Source organism: Plectropomus leopardus, chromosome 3, assembly GCF_026936395.1.
Source record: "Plectropomus leopardus strain MGB_pleo_1.0 chromosome 3, ASM2693639v1, whole genome shotgun sequence".
NCBI lineage: Eukaryota > Metazoa > Chordata > Actinopteri > Perciformes > Serranidae > Plectropomus > Plectropomus leopardus.
In genome coordinates this window covers 5,584,085-5,606,766 of record NC_142178.1, presented here as the reverse complement: position 1 = coordinate 5,606,766, position 22,682 = coordinate 5,584,085, and the positions used below count along the sequence as shown (strand labels likewise).

Here is a 22,682-nt window from a genome sequence, read left to right as displayed (position 1 = left end):
ATGGCCGCTGCCATCGTGTGCTGGTGACATCATTTGAAACCAGTCTACACAGTAACACGTTTTTATTCACAAATCTGCACTTATCTTCTTTTTCTTCAAGCCTTAACACATTTTTTAACTCTCTAAAAATCATTAAAAAGCAATCAGAATTTAATGTTATTATAGCATTACACTACTGAATCTGCCCTTATTTTATTGCATGTATTCTTTTTTTTTTTTATCATTTACTGGTCTTATCCCTTTTTTTCTAAGATTTGATTGTAGCTTGTATTTACGCTGTTTTACACTTTTGTTTTGATAAATAGAACAGGAAACACTTAATAATTAATAATTAAAAATGATGAATCACTCAGTAGCGACATGAAAAGGTTGGTAGTCTCACACATTCAAAAACTATGTAAAGCAGGCCTTGGACAAGAAGAATAGCAGTCAACAACATGAAAAAAGTATGCAGACTGTAGCTCCCTTATGTGCAATTTATGGACGCACACACAAGAGTACAAATTGTCACACAAGGGAGCTACATTGTTTGGACTTTTTTTTGTAATAATAATAATAACAATGATAGATAGATACGTACATACATACTATGTGCATCCCTGCCTGAAGAGAGACCTGGGCCTACCTTTGACAACTTTAAAAACTACTTTTGAGTCTTTTAAAGCTTAACTTTTCAAACACTATTACTAAATACAACTTTATATGCAGAAATTGTAATTTATTTATTTTGTTTTTAAAATGATTTCTCAAATGCACACATATGGGCAATTTAAAGTAGCCAGTTAACCTAAAAAGTATGTCTTTGGACGTGTGGGAGGAAACCGGCGCACCCATGGAAAACCCACAAGGGTATGGGGGAGAGAGATGATAGGAGGTATGGGGTAGTCAGTTTAGGGGGCTGTTGCTCTTCCACTTCTCAGGTTTTCATAGCCCTAGAAAGTGCCCTTTTTTTCATATGGAGGGCGTCTTTTTAGTCTCTGAGAGGTTCTGTTCAGTAACTCAAGCCGTCTCCAGGGGTTCAAATGTTTGTCCATTGGGGTCAGACTCTTGTTTGGACTGTTCAACCTCTGTTTGGAGCGCCTCATCAGAAACTTCAAATGTCTCCAGGGGCTCAAGAGTTGATCCATTTGGGACATAATCCTGTTCTGATGGTTCCCCCTCTGTTAGAAGCGCCTCTTCAGAGACCTCAGCTGTCTCCAAGAGTTGGAGAGTAGCTCCATTGGGGAGAGGGAGAGGCTCCTCCTGATGCCATTTTTGTTGTTATGTGGGGATGTTTGCCACAAGCAATTCATTACAATATACAGTATATGTACTTGAACTTGAACCTACAACTACCATTGTGCTGTATAGCACCGGACCAATAAATGCTCCCAGTGGAAAACATTTTTAGTGAGAAATAGGTGATACAGCAACAATCTCGGTTTATATGTTGATCAGGGCTGCCTAGTGCATTGTGTAGCTCCACGAAATGTGATTGGCTCATGATGTTCGCGGGCGAGGCTTGGCAAATGGTCATCTGAGCATCAAGACTTTTAGTGTAAATCCAGTCTTAGTTATGTAGAAAACCAAAATTTGTGTAGCAGTAAATTATTATTGTTTCTTGTATTCAGATTTATTTTGCACACTCTTGGCTTTTTAAGCTCCCTGCACCAGCTGTTGGCAGTTGCTGTTGACATCTGGAGAAATTGACCTTCAGCCAATCTTGGTCAAGACAGAGCCAAGAAAATGCAACTAAGTTATGACTTACATTTAAATGTCTCTGTGCATCTTTTAGTCTTTAACATAAGGAGGCCTGAAGTCACAATTGTTACTTTAGCCAAATAATTTCATATCACGTAAAATGACATTTTCATCACTGACATTGTAAATGTCTCATCTTTGTGTCACCACTTTGCTTTTTTATCAATTCATCCTCCTCCTCCTCCTCCTCCATCACCTCCTCCTTTTCCCTTCCCACCTCCATCTCTCCATCCTTCACTCTCGCTCTGATTCCGGCTCTGCGGTGACAACCCCGAGCCCATCTCATGCATCAGCTGTCAGGCCAGGATTCGTCACTGGCAGAGTGAGAGCTGAAAGAGTGAGATATCTCACCGCCTGAACATCTTGACTTGGAATTTATGCTGATGATGACTCCCATTACCCTCCAGCGATCCTTCTGTTGCCTCTTCGCTGGAGCGTACAGTCCTTCGACGTTGGCATGATTACGATCTTGCTGTGGTCTTCTGTCTCTCTCTGTGTCTCTTTCACTCTCTCGCTGTCCCCGCCTTTGTTCAGAAGACTTCTGGGTCACAATTATCTCAGAGAGAGATTTTGCAAACTTTCAGTCTCCCTTTGTTTCTGCCATTCAGCAAAGTTCACTGTCACAGCAGGGCCAAAGAATAAAGGGACGGATTAATTGCTTTGATCTCAGCAGTAATGGTTGTTCTGGCCTCCTCTGAGAGGTAAAATAAATTTCAGGATTTCTTCTGTAAAAACCTTTATTTACAGTTACCCCTTCATCCTACGCTGTTCAGAAATAAAAAGAAAAATATATAAGATAATAAGAATATAAAACTAAAGCCAGCAGTCGGTTATCTTAGCTTAGCAAAATGCCTAGAAAAGGAGGGAAACTGCTAGTCTGGGTGTAAACTACCAACCAACACCTCTAAATCTCACAATGACTTTTTTTTTAGTCTGTACAAAACCCAAACTATAAGTCCAGCTGTTGATGTTTCCAGTTTTTATGCTAAGCTAAGTGGCTTCTGTTTTCATTCTTACCGTATTCAGACTGTTAATCCTCAAATCAGCCAACTTCACAAAATGTCAAACTATTCCCTTAAAGGGATGCTTTTCAACCAGCTTTTTTGCCAGTAAAAATGAAAAAAAGCAACAAAAAACAAAACGCATCATCTTATAGAATTTCACTGGCTCTGGGGCTTTTGTTTGAACTACGGATTGAACTTACTTACTTACTAGAAGGGGATTTAGAGAGAGCCACACCTTTCTTTTTTTCTCTCTCTCTTGCTCTCACAAGCTAAGACCTTTTGTCAAACAGCAGAACTAGGCATGGATTATCCAATACAAAGAAAGACCCTGTTACTGTATTGCCCCTTTTTCTCACAAAATGTCTTGCCAGTCTACAGAAACATACTTTTGTGCACTGTTAAGTTGTACTGTGAGAGTTTGTGATTGGAAAGTTGGCATCATACTGTTTCTTATGTTGTGTAAACAGAGGCTGAATAAAACAGATCAAAAGCTAAAACAGAGCTGATTCTGTTGCTGTATCACCTTTTTCTCCTGTTTTGAGACACATATTTTGGTGTACTGTTTAGCTGTACTATGAGACTGTTTTTCACCAGCTGTCCATCATGGTTTTTTCAGACAGGAAGCTTGGATTATCTTAACCCCCCACCGGGAGCATTTTTTGGTCCGGTTCTGCACAGCACAATTTGGTAGTTGTAGGTTCAGGTTCAAGTATATATATATTATAATGAAATGCTTGTGGCACACATCCCCACATAACAAAAAAAAAACATTACCCACAATACACAGTACATACAATCTAGAAGAAACAATTTGCCATGCATATGGATGCATCAACTGTTCAGCAACCTAACTGCCTGAGGAAAGAGGCTATTACTGAGACAGGTGGTGTGTGATTTGATGCTCCGGTAACTATTTTTTCTTTTGATTGTAGATGTGGGGACAGCATGAGTGTCCTTAGTAATGTTTTGTACTTACCTTTTGCAACATGTGGTCTAAGTGTCATGAAGTTGTTCAAGTTTTGTGCCATTGATTTTTTTTCTGTTTTCCAATATTATAGGGGCAAAATCGAAAGTCACAGTCTTTTCTATTTGTTTTCCCTGGTCATGTAGCACCAGTTTCAAAAATATTTGTTTCTTTTTATTGCAGAGACATCCGGATTTTATGAAAAAAACATCCTTCCAGCAGTTCGAGCTATTTGTCATGCTGAGGCTGGACATGACTTGAAGAGCGTGCAGTGTCCCCGATGTTTTTATGTCCTTTTTATCTTTTGCTCTCTTTTTTTCTTTTTTTTCCTCAGCATATTGCAGCCAGATATGGGGAAAAAGTCCAAGTATAAGACTTCAGTGAAGAAAAAGACTCTCAACCCCGAGTTCAATGAGGTACAACTTGTCTCATGCTCTGCAAATAACCACAGTACACCTGGCTGCTTCTTTCTACGCTGAACTCAAGATGATGTTCTGTAGTGTATCAGCGGTTTGGATGAGCATTGCAATTAAGCATACCTTTTTAAACATACTTCAAATCTGACATGCCTTCCTTGAATGTGTTTTCGCCATCAGTCTTCAAGTTTTTACTGAATATGCACGCAATTATGAATTCCTTTCGACTCTCGTGTTAATGACTCACTGATAGAAATATGCTTTTGTGTGTGCCACCTGCACAGGAGTTTTCATACGAAGTAACCCTGGACCAGCTGGCGAAGAAAACCCTGGAGATCTCTGTGTGGGACTACGACTTGGGAATGAGCAACGACTTCATAGGTAGGCTGAGAAAAAAAGCTGATGCGTGGAGGGGGAAGGAGAGGGGGGGGGGCTGCAGCAGTGAAGTAGATGACTGTACAAGAGTGTTAAAATGAAAGCGACGCAATTGCGGAAATCATAAAAACCAGGCCGAGCGTGGGTGGAGAGAAAAGTAAAAATGCGGAGATGAGGAGTAATTATGTGGCTCGAGGAGAACGATTTACGCGGGCCAAGGAGAGTTTGAGTGGAAAAGGAAATGGAGATGCTTTAGAAAATCAAAAAGGATCCCGGTCTTTCGTGGACTTGGCACATCAGATCACTTGCTCCTTCGTCAGACTGCTTAAAAGCTTTGGCATGGCCTGATGTGTATATCACGGCAATGGAACACATGGGAGCTTAGGGAGTGATGGGGAAGTAGTGGGGAGGCACAGTCAGAATGGATTACCACCCTGTGAGCTCGGAGGCCTTCAGATCAAAGCGTTTTACTCTGTCTAATGTGTGTGTGTGTGTGTGTGTGTGTATGTTTGTGCACACATGAGTGTGATGCCGTGGGTGGGTGGGGAGGTTGATGGGAGACACCCAGTGTTAAGATAAGACCAGTGAGTTATTAGCCTTGCTGGCAGTAAAGGCCATCATTCTAACACATAGCCTCAGATAACGGCCATTCCCCTGACCATTATCATTACAGGTCTAGCTATATCGCTGTGCCAGTTATGTTAATTGGGGCTGTGAGAAAAATGACACAGAGACAAAGAAGAATGGAGAAAAGGAGTTGATAAAGAGGCAGGAGAACATAATCCTGGAGCACTTGTGAAAGAGTGAGAGCAATAACAGGCAGGCTAATAGGCTTAGCAGAAGATATAGAGGATGTCACCTGGTAAAAGGTGAGATCTCACAGATACATGGAGGAAGAAATGAAACAATGAGAGAATAAATCTGAGGGCGAACGTACACAAGAAAACAGGCAATAAATCATGTGGATAACTTGTTGGAAAGATCGATACGCAAGGAGGGATGGGAAATTTCATCTTTGCTATGAATCATACTGTATATCAACCTGTGATTTTGAGTGAGCCATGTTGTGTCCATTTCACGCTGCAAAACATTACAAAAAACGTGATACAAATGTTTAAGAAACGTCAGTGGCAATAGGTAGGCTTCTATTAACCCTTGGATTGTGCAAACTGAAATTGCAAATCTAAAATATGCCTGATGGAAAAAAAACTACCATTTATTACAAAAAAGGTTTTTATGCTCGCACGAGGTGGTATTTCATGTGATTCAAAAAGGCCATATTTTGAAAAACTGCAATAGAAACACTTCTTTTCATGTTTATAGGTCACATGATGCTATGGCTATGTGCTTGTCAGTAGGAGCTGGCTCCCTTGGGCATGATGTGTTATTGCAACTCTTCAAAAGTCGAGCAGAACATCCAGAAGTTCTGAATCCATATTTCCTCTGTGAAATCGTGGACTATCATCTCCCAGAAATCCCTCATACATGGCCACTCCCATGTATAAGGGGCTTGCCTTTCCATTATTGCTCACGCAACACGCCTGCGTCGCCTTCAATTGGACATAAAGACGACTGTTGCCAGAAATAAAGAAAGAAAGAAAGAAAGAAATAAAACTGCTAATGTTTTGAACACCGAGCACCATTCTTCTTGGCGTGTTATCGCCAGAGGAGAAGTCGCATAACATCCGTTAAGGAAAATGCACTAATCTCGCAATTGTGTTTTATCAATATATATTTTGAAAATATTGCTTAAGTTTTGTACAAATCTGTACTGGAAACCTGCCTACTGTAGATGTAGATATAAAACTCAGGGTCTGTTGGCACATGTTCAAGTTCAAATCAAGTCTTAAGAATCTGTTAGTAATTGATCTGATTTCCAAATCAGTTTGTGCCAATGAGCAGATGAGGTATGGGCCATAATGTGACTGATTCACATTAAATACATTAAAAACCCACACATCCTCCATCCTTTTTTTAGCACAGAGTAGATCTAAAACATTCGATGATTCTCCTGTTAGCCATTACACTCCAAAACCCTGGACCAGCCTGCCAGAGGATCTGAGAGGAGCTGAAAATATTAATACTAAAAAAGCCTATCTTTTTATTCTGGCTTTTATGTAGTATCTTATTATCACACTTTTATTTATTAAAATCTATTTTTGCTTATTTTTGCTTCTTATGTTGCATTTGTTTCTTCAATCAAACTGTGAAACACTTTGGACTGCATTCTATTTGTTTGAAAGGTGCCATATCCATAAAATTTGATGAATTGGAAAGTGTTAATACGTGTTCAGAATGGCCATGCTTGGAGGGAGAGGAGTGGATTGTAATATTTCACACCACTGTGGTTGATGATGCGCACATTCAGACAGATTCACTTCAAAGGCACTTATGGTGCTGCACGCAACTGCTGGTGTTGCACATGTAAAATGTAACAGAAGTAGTTGTTTTTGCTAAATTTTAAAAGGCGTTATACCCCTTTAGTACCAAAATTAGCACAAGCGTGTGGATTTTCCAAACGGGAAAATATAGACAATAGACTGTATTTCCACTGCCAGTGAACACACCGCTGCAGCACATGCTTTTTTTGTGCCGTGGGAATGAGGCTTTAGAGTGAAAAATGAAAATCCTACATCCTTTCTCACCTATGTACACCTGGCTTATTGTTTGGCACAGTGGGGATGCTTGTTGTACTGTTGGTTTTGGAAAGTTGCTAAAACCGTCGGACACAATTATTAATGATCGGACAAGCGTTCGGTTTGAAGCATTTGCCTTCTGGTCTACAGTTCTGCTGGATATTTAGTTCACACGCTCCTGTGTATCTGCTGGTTGGGTGGAATGAGGTAGATGTGCAGCAGAGGGCAATGTGAGGGGTAAAAATAAGCAGACAGAGAACAGGGTCGAACTGCACACCTGCTCGCTCGCCTGAGTGTCAGCCTCGCCCTCGTCTGCGCCATCTCCTCCGGCTGTGGATCCACATCCCTCTTCTGTCCCCCAACGCATGTCAGGATGGCTGACCGTTTGTCACTCGCAGCCTGCAGGCTCAGAGAACACTCCATCGATCTCCGTTCGGAGGTGGTGGGAGTGTTGTGGGGGCGGAGGTGACCAAGTGCTGCGCGTGATCATCCTATCGAAACTCTGTCAACAGGTTTCGAACTCCTCCCCGAGTCGTGTGTGAAAGGAAAGGGAGACGCAGGATAGGAAACACTTAAAGGCTGCTCCTCTCCTCCCAGAAGCAGCGTCTCGAGGCAGCATTTAATGCCGAGCTCAGATGAGTCGCAGATCAACAATTGAGCCTTGTTTGCTCGCGGCCATCATTTTCCAAGGCGCTGTTAGAAGGCAGCATTGCCAAAATACCGTGTTTAAAACTTCATGCTCCATTAACAGTGCAATCATAGCCAAGGGAATGGCTTTGTAATAACCTCGGTGTGACAACTGCCTGCATCTCTGTGCCTCACAGTCTGCCTCTCTACTAACGCCTCCGTCACCTCTGCTCACTTTCACCTGACTCATTTCCTGCTTCTCTGCATATTTATTTCCCCCCCATCCTCTCTCAATAAATCTTTGGTTATCTAAATCTCTCTGTCTCGTAATTCCCCGCTGGAGGCCTATTTCTCTTTCTCCCCGCCTGGAGGAATTTGTCTTAAATATCTGTTTACGTCCTTCTTTTTTCTCATATCTGTCCGCCAGTTAAATAATAATATTCTTTATTGGCATGAATTTTGATGTAGGCGACATTATTGCCAAAGCTCAATTACATTATTGAATATTTGATTTTCACAAGAAAACAAAATGTGTAAGTTTGTCCCCTGATTTGTTATTTTCTAATGCCGCCACTTGTGGAAAGAAGCTACATTTACTCAAGAACTGCAAAACAATTTTGAGGTACATACTTTATCATTGACATTTTATGCCACTGTGTATTTCTTCTTGATTACATTTCTGAGGGAAATATTGTGCTTTTTATCTTGCAGCTATAATTACTAGCTGCTTTTCAGGATAAGATTTCACTTAAGAACATACGCTTATAAAATAAAATTAGAAAGAATCTTGTTGAGGCTCCTTGTCACATTTTAGATGTCTTTGAGTTGTAAACAGTTACATCAAAGAGTGATTACTCACTGAACGTCTCATACGCTGCCATTTAAAGCGTCATGATGACAGTATATCAAAAAATAATGTCATTTCTCTGGTGAACCTGCAGAGAATTATCAACTGAATCTGCAGAGGAATAAAGTACCTTTTTACTCTTTCTTTAGTTGTCTGATGGCATCTTCGCCATTTTGGCATTGGCTTTTACCACTCTCATGATGTTTTTGGTAAAAACACTCTTAAAACCTGCTGTGCACTTCGTGCTCAGCAAGCAGCAGATGGACACAGTTAGAGACTTGCTGGTTAACATAGTGGAGCATTTAGCTGCTAAAGAGATATTTTCCTCAGGAGCTGGAGGAGACCTAAACTGGAGCTAAAAGAGAGCGGTGGCCAGATTCACAACTCTGAGTGAACTTCCAATTGTGTAAACAAACTGCTGACCAGTTCAGTGTCAGAAGGCAGGTTTCCATTAACCTTCACATTGCGCAAATTGAAATTGTGATTATATGATACGCCTGATGGAAACATGTCCATTTAAAAAAAAAAAAAAACACCCCTTTATCACAATTTTGCTAAATTTTTTTAGACCCTTGCATGTTAGGCTATTCGAAAAAGCCATATATCACAAAACTGCAATGGAAACACTTTTTTGACTTTAATCAGTCACATGATGCTATGGCTATGTGCTTGTCAGTTGGAACTGGCTCCCTCATGATGCAGCAGGAGCTACAAGAGCTGTTATTGCATCACATTACTCTTCAAAAGTTGAGCGGATCACCCAGAAGTTTTGAAGCCATAATTCCTCTGTGAAACCGTGGACTATCAGCTCCCAGAAATCCCTCATACGTGGCCGCTCCCACGTCGATTGGAATTAATGGCGGCTAGTGTGGTGGCTGCAATATAACATCCATCACCATGCTTCTTGTAATGTTATCGCCAGAGAAGAAGTTGCATATCATCAATCATATCGCTTAAGTTTTGTGCAAATCTGTAATGGAAAGCCGCCTAGTGTTGTGTTCCAACCCAATCACCAAAAAAAATGTTAGTATTGTACATTTCCACAAAACTTGGGTATGTAACATTTGCACATTATTATGTAGCAGATACACTGTAGCTTTATGTTTCTGTTCTGTATGTTTTTCAAAGGCTGTGTTTAACATGTGGTTAGATTTAGTCACAAGAAACACTTGGTTATTGTTATGAAAACACTGTGTTTTGGCTTAAAATACCCAGTTTAGGGGCACGATCTTGGCAGGAAAAGAGCAATATCTCCATAACAAAAACAACCTGCTTAACATGCCTAAAAAGCAGCTGGAAACACAGAGACGGGGCGCTAAAAAAGGACTTCTTTGGAACCTAAAAGTCATTTTTCTGTTCATTGGTTTCATACAATGCTCTGATACTTGGCAGGCATCTCACTTAGGTGTCAGATTTACAATTTCTTACTCTTTGAGGCCCAAAAGTCTACTATTTTATAGAAAAAGACTTTTAGTTGCTGAGCTTGTAAAGGAAAGCAGTTACCGGAATAGTAACTTTACCCTGCAGGATTCCCACCAAAGGGACGTGCATGCACAGCTTCATTTGCGGAGCAGTCAGTAGGAACCCCTTTTTCTCTGAAATGACCTGTGATTGGCAGAAGGTTCTCATCATGGGCTAGATTTTCTGATGCTTAAAAAAAAGAGCCAAGTGGAGGTGCGGCAGTCTTGTGTTCTCTCTGACCATTTAAATTACAATATACTTATAGTTTAAAAAATCTGCAGAAGTTTTACTTGTAATGGAATCTTTAAATTTTCATCTTTGTACTCTTACAAAAGCGAAGAATCTGAGCATTTCATCCACCTCTGCTTTATCTTTTCTCATGCTCTCCTTTCCTCACCAACCAAAATGTTTCCTATCACCTCCTGATTCTTCTTCTCTGTTTCTGTGTCTGCCTCTGTGCTTTCAGGCGGGGTGGAGCTGGGCATCAATGCGAGCGGACAGAGACTCAGACACTGGTTCGACTGTCTCAAAAACAAAGGGAAGAAAGTGGAGTATTGGCATACGCTCACACAGCAAGGAGCCCCGAGCAGTGACAAACCGGACTAGATTACACCAGACATTCATGCACACACACACACACACACACACACACACACACACACACACACATACACACACACTGGAAAATGGTTGATAGCAGAGACCAAGTAAAGCAGTGATAAGAGCAAAGGATAAAACATGCAATAATAATAATAATATTAAAAAAAAGATCATATAACGCCAACAATTACTGCACCAAGTATTAGTATATGATATTCATACTAATATTAGTGGTGGTAATAGGGTGTAATCTGAATACTTTTTTTTTGGAAAGGTGAACCAAATTGTGACGATGTCCTCATTAAAGTGTTGACGTAACAAAACAATACTCACAAAAATTGTGCTCTAGACCTTAATGTATTGTGGAAGTCGCTCATATTCTGTCATTCAAATTTACACCTGATGAAGAGATTTGAGATTAATGTACTCAAAATCCATTCAGTAAAAGGCGCCAAAAGTATGTGCACGCTAGTGACTCATAATGTGGTATGTAGTTAGAGGAGCGGGAATGTGACGAGAGGGTGATTCTTTACTGAGGAGTTTCTGTTTTAGTGGTTGTTGATCTGATGCAAAACAACACACCGTATTATAAAGCACAAAAACAATCCATTTGGTGGATTTGTACCTTTACCGTTTCAGTGTTCTTGTTCTTCTGTCTTTCATTGTCTTTAAGTCACAGTAGCTTTCTATACACCTTCATTCAGGAAATTAACATCTCTGTGTGTGTGTGTGTGTGTGTGTGTGTGTGTGTGTGTGTGTGTGTGTGTGTGTGTGTGTTTGTGTGTGTGTGTGTGTGTGTGTGTTTGTGTGTGCATGTGCATGAGGGCTATGAGAATATGAGTGCCTACATTTTCTGTCTGTGCAGTGTGTGTGTGTGTGTGTGTGTGTGTGTGTGTGTGTGTGTGTGTGTGTGTGTGTGTGTGTGTATACACATCTGTATTCATATCACGCTTCATTCAAAATGTCTCCATCCAAGTTTAGAAGCACAGAGCGTGGTGTGAAGAAATAATAACAAAGGACAAGAAAGACACAAGAGAGAAATCCACCGAAGCTGCCGCCGCCACCTCCAGCCTCAGTGGTGTGAGCGCTCCTGGCCATAGACAAGCTGTCAATCATGTGTGCCAGACCCTTTGCCATCACTCTCTCCCATTGCCAAACAGTCACAGAGCAACTTCAAGAACGAAATTCATCTTGATGCGTAACCTCTGACCGCTCTTTTTGGCTTTTCCGATGAAAAGATGAAGGGATATCGCCTTTTGGAAGTGCAGTTTATGCCTTTGCTTCACTGCAGCATTAGATTTCAACCGGATCCGAGCAGGTTTACCTCAGCGACTCCAATTCTGCTCCAACAGAGTCACAGATGATGCAATATTTTCTCCCTGCACGGCAATATCACAGTTAGAATGCATTAATTTGAAATTTGATTTGATTTGTTATCAGATTCTTGAGAATAGGGTCCCCAAAAAGCTTTGAAAATGTCCCAACTATGTACACTCTGAGACACTGTTCTCCAGAGGATCTAAGGAGTAATGTAAAAGAAAATTGGGTGAAATCCACATTAATCATTAGAGGGAGCCATTGCTGTGATCAATGCTGGATTCATCCCATTACTCCTGACCTATTAAATATCAGGTCTGTAGTGACATATATATCATCCTCTGGACTGGAGACACTGGGAATACTTTGTCATGTCTGTGACACAGGATTGCCTGCTGAGATAAACCGTGCAGTTGGAAGAAATACTCCCACCACCCATAACTTTAAAGGGATACTTCACATCTTTTGAAGTGGGGTTGTATGGGATACTAATCCATAGGCAGTGTATTACATACAGTAGATGTCAGTCAGCAGGCCCCCACAAGCAGGATAGAGTTTGACACAGAAGCTAAGAAATGTACTACTGTGGATGGGGGCCACAACAAAACCCTTTTTTACCAACCTAAAAAAACACTATATGTAGAATATTTTCACTGCTTTATCTTACCACCAGGCAGCACTTTTTGATGAGAAACAGAAGGCTCGGGTTGAGCCAAAAACTCAGATTTAAAAAATATCCAGTATGGATAATGTACTCTTTACAGGTATCATTTGAGAAAAATGTGTCAGTATCCGTAGTTGTGATTAAGGAAAATTCTCATGATGGTAGCTGTGTTCAATGTCTAACACGTGTAATCAGAAACTGTCTGAAGCTCAATTCTGAGATTGTTCTGCAAATTGTTTTCTAATCAATAGTAAGTGTGGAAACTTCTGATCAACCAAGTTTAAGCATCAATTTCCTTCCTTCCATTTCCTGCTTAAAACCCCACCCACTTCCTGTTCTGCTCATTCTGAGTATATAGACACAGATAATTTAGTTGGCTGAACAGATAACGGTTTCCTCGCTCATTCATACTGAAACTGTTATATTACCCTCTTTAAAACCAGACTCCATTGAGAACAACAGTAATTTAACATCAGTAAAGACAGGAGCTGCTGGTCTACCGCTGCCTTGCACAGTTATTTTGTTTGTCTTATTTTGTGACTTTGGTGTTTAAAAGGGTTATTCGGATTCACCAAAGTCACAAAATAGCAAGCTAATTAACTGATTGAAGCAGCAGTAGACCAGTAGCGCCTGTGTTCAGGAAACCAAAATTACTGATTTTCTCAATGGAGTCTGGTGGCTTTGGCGAGAACATAAATGGGGAACTGAAGCTATTAACGGCTTTCCTGAAAATCTAGGCCATCTGATATAAAGGTAGAGTGGTGAAAATACTTTCAATATAGCATACACTTGACCACCACACTGGACCCCATCCACAGCAGTTCATTGCTTAGCTTTAGTGTCAGTACTCTTGCCACTTCTCCAAACTGGAGGTGTGCTGACGGATATTAGCTGTATGTAATACACTGACTATGAATAAGTGTCCATTATAAACCCAGTTTAAAATATCTGAACTATCCCTTTAACCTCAGGAGGTCAAATGGGTTATTACCCTGCATGCATAACAACACAGGACAGTAAATTATCGCATGCCAGGATCCAAAATATTTAAAATCTATGCCAAATCATTTACTGTCTAAATGTCTGCCAGGATATCAAATGTTCTCCCTGGTTCATCTCTCAGTACAGCTCTGGCCATACACCGGTTGACAAAAGCACACCCACAGTCGGTCAGTGGCCTCCGGGAGTTTCTCTAACTGTTGAATCGATCCGGCTGCTCATATTCTTGGTGTCCTTCAACAACCTTGTGAATGTCTCGTCGACTGCAAAAAAAAAAAAAAGATCCTTTAGTGGTGAATTAGGTTTAGAATAAAAAGGGCTTGGGCATTATCGAAGCTTGGAACTAAACCATGTGTTGTAACAGTGAGCCTGAACACATTTTAAGTTCAAATACTTTAAGGACAGGGTTGGGCAAGGTTTATTCTATGCACATCAGAACTCCCAGCACGTCAGCAGTGAGATAATCAAACCAAAACAACAACATAATGTTATCCAGGCATCAAAGATGCATTTTCTGGGAATACTCAGTCCTTTGATTGGGGCTCGGCTGGGTGACAGTGATCTAATAGAGTTCACATTTCAGGCCGGATGGTTGCTTATTCCTGTCTCTGGATCTGTTGGTTTTGTTTACAGTCACCGAATTTTCCGACTCTTGTCTATTGACCCGGCTTTGCTTCTGTAATCATTTTCTTTGCAATACAGCTGCATGTTTTAGCAATCACTATCAGCGTGTATAATAGAGTGCAACCATAGCTGCTCGTTCTGAATGCTGATGTGTTTACAGTCGACGCCATCAGTGTGTATTTGTTTGTGAATACGATGATTCAGGGTATTTTTTGCTCAGTTGCTGTGCTTTTACCAAGCAAGCTGTTGCTTTAATGAGACAAAACCTTTACTGTCACAGATTTTTGACACTTGGTCTTCCTTAAAAATTGATATCAGTGGTAATGATGCAGGAGGGCAGGGGCGAATGAGATGGGGAATTCACTACTGCAGTCCCTGTGTATTCACTGTCAATGTCAATCACACAGTATGGCTGCCATCCTGTGGTGGGTTTGTGTAACTACTTCGCAAAATAAATTGAAGTCGTTTCAGTGCTTGTCTGTCATCCTTTGAATGATCCAAGCTGTGCCTCATTATTCAAAAACATGACACAGAGGCATGAGGCGTAGATAGATGATATATAGATAGATAGATACAAGAGTCAATAATTATTAGAACAATTTTAATTATTAATATTGTTTTCTGGACATTTTTATCTATTACTTTTATCATGATTATGAAATTTAGCACAAAATAATTAAAAAAAGGTAAAAAAAATAAAGAAAGAAAGAATGATTTATAGTTAAATTGCCAAATTTTTTAAATAATTTTAATGATGAATATTGTTTTCTGGACTTTGTTCCTATTACTTTTATAATAATTATTTATTTATTTAAAATTGATTTAAAAGCATGTGAAAAGTGTGAACGCAGCACAAGAAAACTGATAGCGTTTTGCGTTTCAGAGGGCTCAAACTAGTTTATTAATCATCATCTTTGGAGACAATCCAGGCCTGGGTACATGTATCTGCTCACTTTATCACTAAAAACAAAACTGACACTGAATTGATATCATGTTATCAATGTAAGATAATTCAATGTATTTCCATTCTACCAGGCAGACTTTGTTTCTTTCTTGCCCTTTTGCCCATCTGTTCCTCCTCCACTCCCTCTCTCCCTGTCTCTCTGTCTCATGGGTCGGTCACTCGGCCAATGAAGAGTGGCACATTGGCCTGGTCGCTCCACAGCAGCATGATGAAAGGCCGCAGGGCAGAGAAGGAATTAAAGGAGCGAGAGAACGACATGGTGGTGACGGCGCCAGCCTCAACTCCATGTTCGGTCAGTGCGAGGAAGGCTCTGTGTCTGGCATCGTCCAGAACCACCCTGTCCTCAGAGTAGAGACCGCACAGGTTTGGGTGCTCGAAGAGTGACGACAGTCCTGGTATAGAGAGGCAGGGAGGAAAGCAAAATAAATGGATCAGAGAGGAAGATAAAGGAGCACAATGCTTATTTAACAAATGGGACTAACTAGTTGTTAGATAAAATAAAACGCAAGCTAAAAGCATCAGTGATATTTTAATGAGCCAAATGAGTGATGGACAATTGAACAAACCTAATTTCTTAATGAGTAGGTTCATGTCTGGCTCGACATCCAGCTTGATTTGGGGCAGAGTGACCTCGATTTGCTGAGGAGAGACTGTTTTCATTTGTTCAATCATTTGACGCACAGCTGTGTCCGTCATCCTCTCCTCCACCTGCTGCAGGTCACTCACTTTGTTGGAGCGAGGCAGCAGGATGTAAAGACTGCTGTCACCTGAGAGAGCAAACCTCGCCACCTGTTGGCAAAACAAAAGATCCAGGTGTTACTGTGTGGCAGGGATCTTCAAAGTCTAACACTGTGGGCCCTCCTTATATAACATTTAGACAAGTACAGACCCCCAACCTGTCTCCTGTTAGCTTAATGTAAAAAAAAAAAAATTAATAGTAATGTAACATAAAAAATATATAAAAAAGTATAAAAAAATATATAAAAAAGTGATCTCTCCTGTTATTATAGTTCTGTCTTGGGGGTGAGGGATGTATTAAAGAAAGTCTGGATACGGCATTGTTGGTGGGGCCTCGTTTATTTCTATGAGAGCTGCTCATTGGCGCATGAAACAAAAAAAAAAAAAAAAACCCTTTTCCGGGTATAAAATACCTGGATCTACATGCCCATGATGCATGCACACAAGAGACTTACAGCAGCCATGCACGCCCAAGTGTGCCTGAGCAGATAACTTCCACCAGCAGAGCGACTGCCTTTAGGTTTAGTGCTTCGCTGTCTTGAATGGAGGTCAAAAAAATTTAATTTCTTTTTTAAACTTTCCAAATGTTATTGAACGGAATGACTTAAATCTAGATAGTGAAATGGGGGGGGTGACACTCACAAAAAAACTTGGTTGGATACTGTGTAAACTAGTGAGCGATGGCTGTTCCTTACCTGTGCCATTAGCTCAACCACATACGTCATAGCCGCCCTGTATTTCTGGTGATATAGGACTGGTACCGTCACCATATCACCATCCAGTTTTGTGAAAAGTCCTTTCCGGGGTTTCATTTCATACTTGATCTTCCACTGACCTGAGGCACACACACACACACACACACAGTTTATTAGTCCACAATTTCCACCTGCACTTATACAATTGTGCACACACACTTTACTGACCACTAAAGGAGACAGCGTTGAGCAGCATCATCTGAGTACTGGGGGATACAGAGTCAATCAAATGTTGGATCTTGTTGTTGGTCTTATTTGCCACCCAGCTGTTGATCATAAGTGTGTTTTCCTCGCTGGTTTCCAGCAGCCTGGTGGGCTTTGCTTTATAAAACTGGATGGACTGGTTGGTAAAGGACTCACTCAGATTCATATCTGAGGAAGAGAACAGAGAAACCATGATAAGCTGCACAGACAGAGATCCTTTTATATGCTCAGAATCTTCATGTCTATCTCTTTGACTGCTCAGGAGCTACGTTGTGAGCTCCACTCAGGGATAGTTATACTCTGTGGGTTATAGTAGATCTGAGAGGCCATCTGTAGAGAGCCAGCCAGCTTCTCTCTCAGCTTCTTCATCTGGAGGTGAACACAGTGGAAGTCATGAGGCACGTAGACGGCCGTCTCAATGGCTTTTCGGGTGTTATCCCTCGCACCTGAAAGTGACAGGATGAAGAACAGACAGTACCTATATTGATAAATATAGACCTAATGTACTTTAGAGAGCTGTCAAAAGCTGCAAGGTATGTCTGACATTTAATGTAAGTACAGAAAAACTCCTGTGACATTTCAAAGTGAAAAACATTTTTACGTAACTTTCAGTTTATATAAAAGTTCATCTTCCTACATGTTCGCAGGTAAAAGGGGGGCTGATGTTGCTTTTTAGACCAATGCATCTTTGTGGTTTTTCTATATATTTTTTATTGTTAACAAAACCCATGAAAAGGTAAAAAACTTCCATGCATTGATCTGACCCCCCAGTACTTCTCTTTGTCTTTCTGTGACTATCAGCTTTCAGCCCATTTTCCCCATTAAAGGTAGACCTATAATAACCCAATTCTGCAAACTATGGATACATTACTGTGTACTTTCCATGCATACTAATACTAAGTAGTTTACATGACTGATGAAGATAAATATTCTTTAAACTTCTACTATTTACATGCAGTTGTTCAGACTCAGATAAACATGCCCTAACATGACGTTTACGTTGTCAAAACATAGAAAGGTGCAACAGCTGGAGCAAATTAACTTTTTTCTTCTTTTTATCAAAATTGTTTTTGTGTTTTTGTTCATTTTTCAGAGTTTCTTGCTGATGATAGACTTGTTTGACCTTACAAACACAGCGCCCCCTTTCATTCCTTCGACCATGTTCTGGACAAGGTCAGCGTTACAATATTTGCACATATCCAAAAACCTTTTGATATCCAAGTCTTTCAAAATGTTTAAAAGCAGGTTTTTTCTTCTTCTGACCAGAAATTTGGGCCGCAGCGTTGCAAATTGTTTGTGAGTTGGTTAACGCATAGAGCTGACCATTAACAGGCAAGAGGCCATGTGTTGCAAAGTGAGGCAAAACCCAGTTTGAGAACATACTGTATATTCTGAATATGCTTTATGTATACATGTCCAGGTAATGCTGTTAAAACCCGAATAATATCGGCATATCACACAAGTCTTAATTGGAAAATGTTAAATTTGGAAAAATCCTTCTTTGGAATATTAAAACGAAATATGCTGTTTACATGATGAGTATCAAATTCGGAATATTGTCATATTTGGAATAACAGTGGATATTAGCGTGCATGTAAACATAGACATTGTGGCTCATTGGTGTATTCTTAAAAGTGCTGTGGCACAGAGCATATTAGATTTTTTACACTCGGGCAAAATTTCAAGTTGGTGTTGGTGTTGGTCTTTTTTTCATCCAATACTAGATAAGTTTGTTTGTTTTTTTAACTTGTGCTTTTCTTATCATACCTAACAACAAATGAAACAGTGCCCCACTGATACTGATAGGGGAGAAGAGCAAGTTGCTTGAGGGTTGTAATTCTCTGAGGAAAGAATAGAGCTTCATGGAAAACTCTGTGATGGACTCCTGCAATATCAGTTCCCCTGTGCGACTGCTCTCGTCCTGGCAGGTCTCCCATGCTGTTGTGTAGCCAATGCACGAATGAGGAATGGCGGTAGGAGCAACTGAAAGAGAGTCAGACAGTAAAAAATGTCTTTAAATGTAGTACCTACTTTTTATTGAAAAATACCTTATTTTGCATAAACTGGGAGGTAATATATAGAAAAGGTTACCAAACGTACGTTCCACAATGATATTTATGGAGCTCAGTATCACCCCATCAGCAGATTCACACTGGTAAGCTCCAGTATCTTCCAACACAGTGTTTTCGATGTTAATGGTCTGATCATGGTCGTTTGGATAAATCAGCTTTACTCTGTTACTTGTTGACTCATCTTCAGTATTTAGCTGTGTCCTCGTGCCATCAGTTTTCACTTTGAACCAAAGTGCGTTGGCCGTGACTTGGCTGGACATTGGGAACTGGCACTGGAGGCGAGCGATGGAGCCTTGGATTACCTTCATAGTATAACTGATGGATGCTACAGAAAGATGCGCAAACAATTTTGTTGAATATAATTATGTATATCCATTCTACAATTCAAAATGCTCCAGATGTATCTATGATAAAACAGTAGAGAAAGTGAAAATAAACGTGCATATATGGCCCTGTTTACACCTGGTATTAACATGCATTTTAGTTGATCCGATTACAAGTAAACAGCGATAAACAACCACCAAAACGCATTATGATCCAATCAGTCAAATCACTTGTTGAGGTGTTCTTGGACACAGCTGATGAACATATTCTTTGTAGTGTAAACATTGATGTGTCCTGATGTGTCCCCGACAAGGACTACATCATCAGCGCAGGGTGCTAATTTGCGAATCCTAGGGTGGCGAAGGAATCCCCAGCCTTACTGATTGACTTACCCTGACATTCCTAACGTAACCCTAACCAGTTCCATTCATCTTGCCTAAACCTAATGAATCCAACCAACAAAGGCAATGATCCAATCAAAGGGGAAGGGGCGAGTCTCTCCTTTGTTGTCTTTTCGTGCGCAAATTTATGTGCAGGATGCAGGATCTATAACTTATCCATTTTATGTCTAGCTGAAGAAAGTGTTGCGTGACCATCCATTGTTTTCCCTATGAGGGAGACTTATTGAAATCTGCAGATAGTGACATCTCCGGCTGTACTGACACAACCGCTAACTTGCCTAACAAGCACGCTACAGAGCAGCCAGCAAAAGTGTGGACGTGATAACTGAGCATGGGACAGTAATGAAATCTGAACAAGAGTGGTCAGTTGAAGATTCCTTATAGGCACTGGAATGAACGACAATATGTCTTTACCATCCATTTTTATTCGGATCACTAAAATGTATGTTAATACAAACTGTAAACAGGCTTAATGTTGCTCACCAAGCACTTCAACGGTGTACGTCCTTGTCATCTCCATACTGTCGTCCTCTATCGTACACGTGTACTCGCCCTGGTTTGCGGCAGTAACCGAGGATATAGAGAGAAGCATGCCACCCTGTTTAATTCTTGGCAAGCCAGGCGACTGAGCACTGAGATCTTCACCTAAATTTTAAAATAAAGATTGAACTGAAATATATATAACGGTGTACCTTTATAATATAGTGAGAATAGTTAGTCCCTTCAGGATTTCGCAATGTTGCAATCGCAATTAATGCAAATTTTACTCAGAATTTACTCAGTCACCATGACTTCTGCACAACCTTGCAATTTTGTCAAATCATCACAGCTTTACAGCAAATTTGACCATATGAAACAAATAAAAACTCATTTCATTATAGATCTGAGCGCAGCATAGTGATTCACTCAGCCCCTCTTTCTCTGTTTATCACAGGACTGGAGCTCTGTGCCTGGGACAGGGTCACACACACAGTGACAGGGCTAACTGTTAGCATCACACAACTGATGTTACCCAATGGTTAGTTACTTGTTTAAGATGTGTGAGATTAATGGCTCTGTGTCCAAGCAGCCAAATGTGATGAGATCACATTGTTCTGTATTAGCTTGTGATAGTTGGGCAGAGAGAGCAGGAGGAGAGCCTCTTACGAGAACGGCCGTCCAGCAATTAGTGAAATCGGTGGCGATCAGTTGTTGCTGTCCTCTACCTGCCCCTAGCATATGGATTCTAATGCTGTGCTAACACTGAAGGCTCATACTAAAAAGCTCTAAAACTGAAACAGCATCACAACTATTTTTTTTGCAATTTTTACTTGCTCTTGCAATTTCTTTGACAAAACGCTTATAACATGCAACAACATGCATTGCAATGTTATCGTAAAAACTGCTGTAAAATCAGACATTTAGAATCGCAACAAACAGAGCAAAACAGCCTGCGATCTCCTGAAGGAACCGAATAGTGGTGGTAGTAACAGAAATAAAATAAGACCATTAAATTTCCAGGTGATGGCTTCTCCGATGTAGCCATTTTGAAATGACAGACAGGGAAGCTCCAGAGTGGAACCAGATATCACCCGCACAAGTGTGCATGACGAGAGCTACACAGAAACACAGTGTTAAATTTTTGAGTGAAAACTGCAAAATTCATGAGTCAAGATAGTTAGTGTTTAAAGAGTAACTAAACCCTCCACTTTGAATGCCCCTGGAATGTGAAACAAAATGGACAGGGAGGGGAGGGGAGCTGAGACACGCCCAGTCACCCAATTGTGCCGCCTCTTGATCTGCAGCACCTCCCTGCCCCCCGCATACATACAGGGCAGCGAGGAGGTGATAATAGGGGGGCTCAATTGATGATGAAAGCAAGCTGCCAGGATCAGCCAACAGCAAATTTCAATTGCAATAGCCAGGTTTCAACCTTTAGAGGGCAGTCACTATGAATATTTATTACACAATATGTAGAATATTAATACTTTGCACTCAAATGTCAAGAGTTGGACCTAAATCAATCAACAACACTGTAATGTACTCATACATATTGCTATTCAACTGAAAAAAAAGTGGTTTGGGGGTTTAGTTACTCTTTGAGCACTTTAGTCAACTAGTACAATAATGATAAATGGAAGATGTTGGTAAACATTCTGACTTGGCTATGAAGAGCTACATTTTTCATGTAAGTTTACCTCAACATTGAGCAGCAGCAAGAGGAAGAGTACGGCCTGTAGTTTCATCTGGAGCAGAGGAAACAGCAAGAGGAGTAAAATGCAGTTGGCAAGTTGATAGAGTTGTTTTGCAAGTCACGATTTCAAAATGAATGTGGCAGCAAGCCGGAAAAAAAGATCAATAATGTGGTGCAATCTGTGAACCTGAGTGATGTTGCCCACTGCTAAAACTTTAAAAAAATGTGATCATCTCGCTTCCACTTGCAACAAATACTGACTTGTTATAAATTAATCCCATAAAAGTATAAAGTGTAGTTTTATTGGTAAATAATACATAATTATCTGCATATAATATTGCTTCAGTTCAGAGATTAATCAACCAAAAAGACAGAAAAACATGAAATAACTCACACCTCTTGAATTCCAAATCAGCAGCTTTTCACAGTAATGTTCCTGCCACACCCGCTCACCTCCTGTGACTGTCTGCTCCTCCAAACTGACACCAACAAACACCAATCTGTCATTGTTGGTTTAGAGATGTTTGTTTGCATAATGCAGGTCTTCTGACTTGCTGGAAATCACATGATTTCACATGTTGGCAACAGAAACCAAGTGGGATGATTTATATTCCTGTTTTTATTTTGTCTTCATTCTGTTTAGTTTTGCATTGCAAAGACATATTATCTTACTGCTGTATGACATTAGTCCATTTTTTAAAAAAAATCATGACTAATAACTGCTGAATCTTGTGCAATGTAGTAATGAGAAGTTAAGGGTAGATAATCAGTTTCACT

The 22,682-nt window shown here is 40.4% G+C and overlaps 2 protein-coding genes across 2 annotated transcripts in view; one reads left to right on the top strand and one right to left on the bottom strand.

The window, feature by feature from the left end:
* The window catches only part of doc2g (double C2-like domains, gamma), a 124,411-nt gene extending 109,664 nt beyond the window's left edge, over positions 1-14,747 (top strand). The window contains 3 exon segments of the mRNA XM_088075419.1: positions 4,043-4,124; positions 4,409-4,505; positions 10,537-14,747. Coding sequence (XP_087931545.1) covers positions 4,043-4,124; positions 4,409-4,505; positions 10,537-10,676 — 319 coding nt within the window. The 3' untranslated portion in view covers positions 10,677-14,747.
* Positions 14,748-15,144: 397 nt separating this feature from the next.
* On the bottom strand, positions 15,145-22,319 carry serping1 (serpin peptidase inhibitor, clade G (C1 inhibitor), member 1). The gene is made up of 11 exons (XM_088075418.1): positions 22,300-22,319; positions 21,910-21,957; positions 21,219-21,327; positions 20,216-20,377; positions 19,036-19,332; positions 18,703-18,918; positions 17,235-17,381; positions 16,900-17,103; positions 16,672-16,811; positions 15,805-16,027; positions 15,145-15,630 (listed from the first exon to the last, which is right to left on the bottom strand). The coding sequence occupies exons 2-11, from the start codon at positions 21,955-21,957 to the stop codon at positions 15,383-15,385; spliced, it is 1,794 nt and encodes a 597-aa protein (XP_087931544.1). The 5' UTR covers positions 22,300-22,319; the 3' UTR covers positions 15,145-15,382.
* Between the last annotated feature and the right edge of the window lie 363 nt (positions 22,320-22,682).

Coding starts and splice junctions, on each gene's coding strand:
- serping1 (XM_088075418.1), bottom strand. CDS start 21,957: ATGAAACTACAGGCCGTACTCTTCCTCTTGCTGCTGCTCAATGTTGAG. Junction 18,919..19,035: donor CATAAATATCATTGTGGAAC/GTACGTTTGGTA, acceptor ACTCTCTTTCAG/TTGCTCCTACCGCCATTCCT. Junction 17,104..17,234: donor GATCTACTATAACCCACAGA/GTATAACTATCC, acceptor TCTCTTCCTCAG/ATATGAATCTGAGTGAGTCC.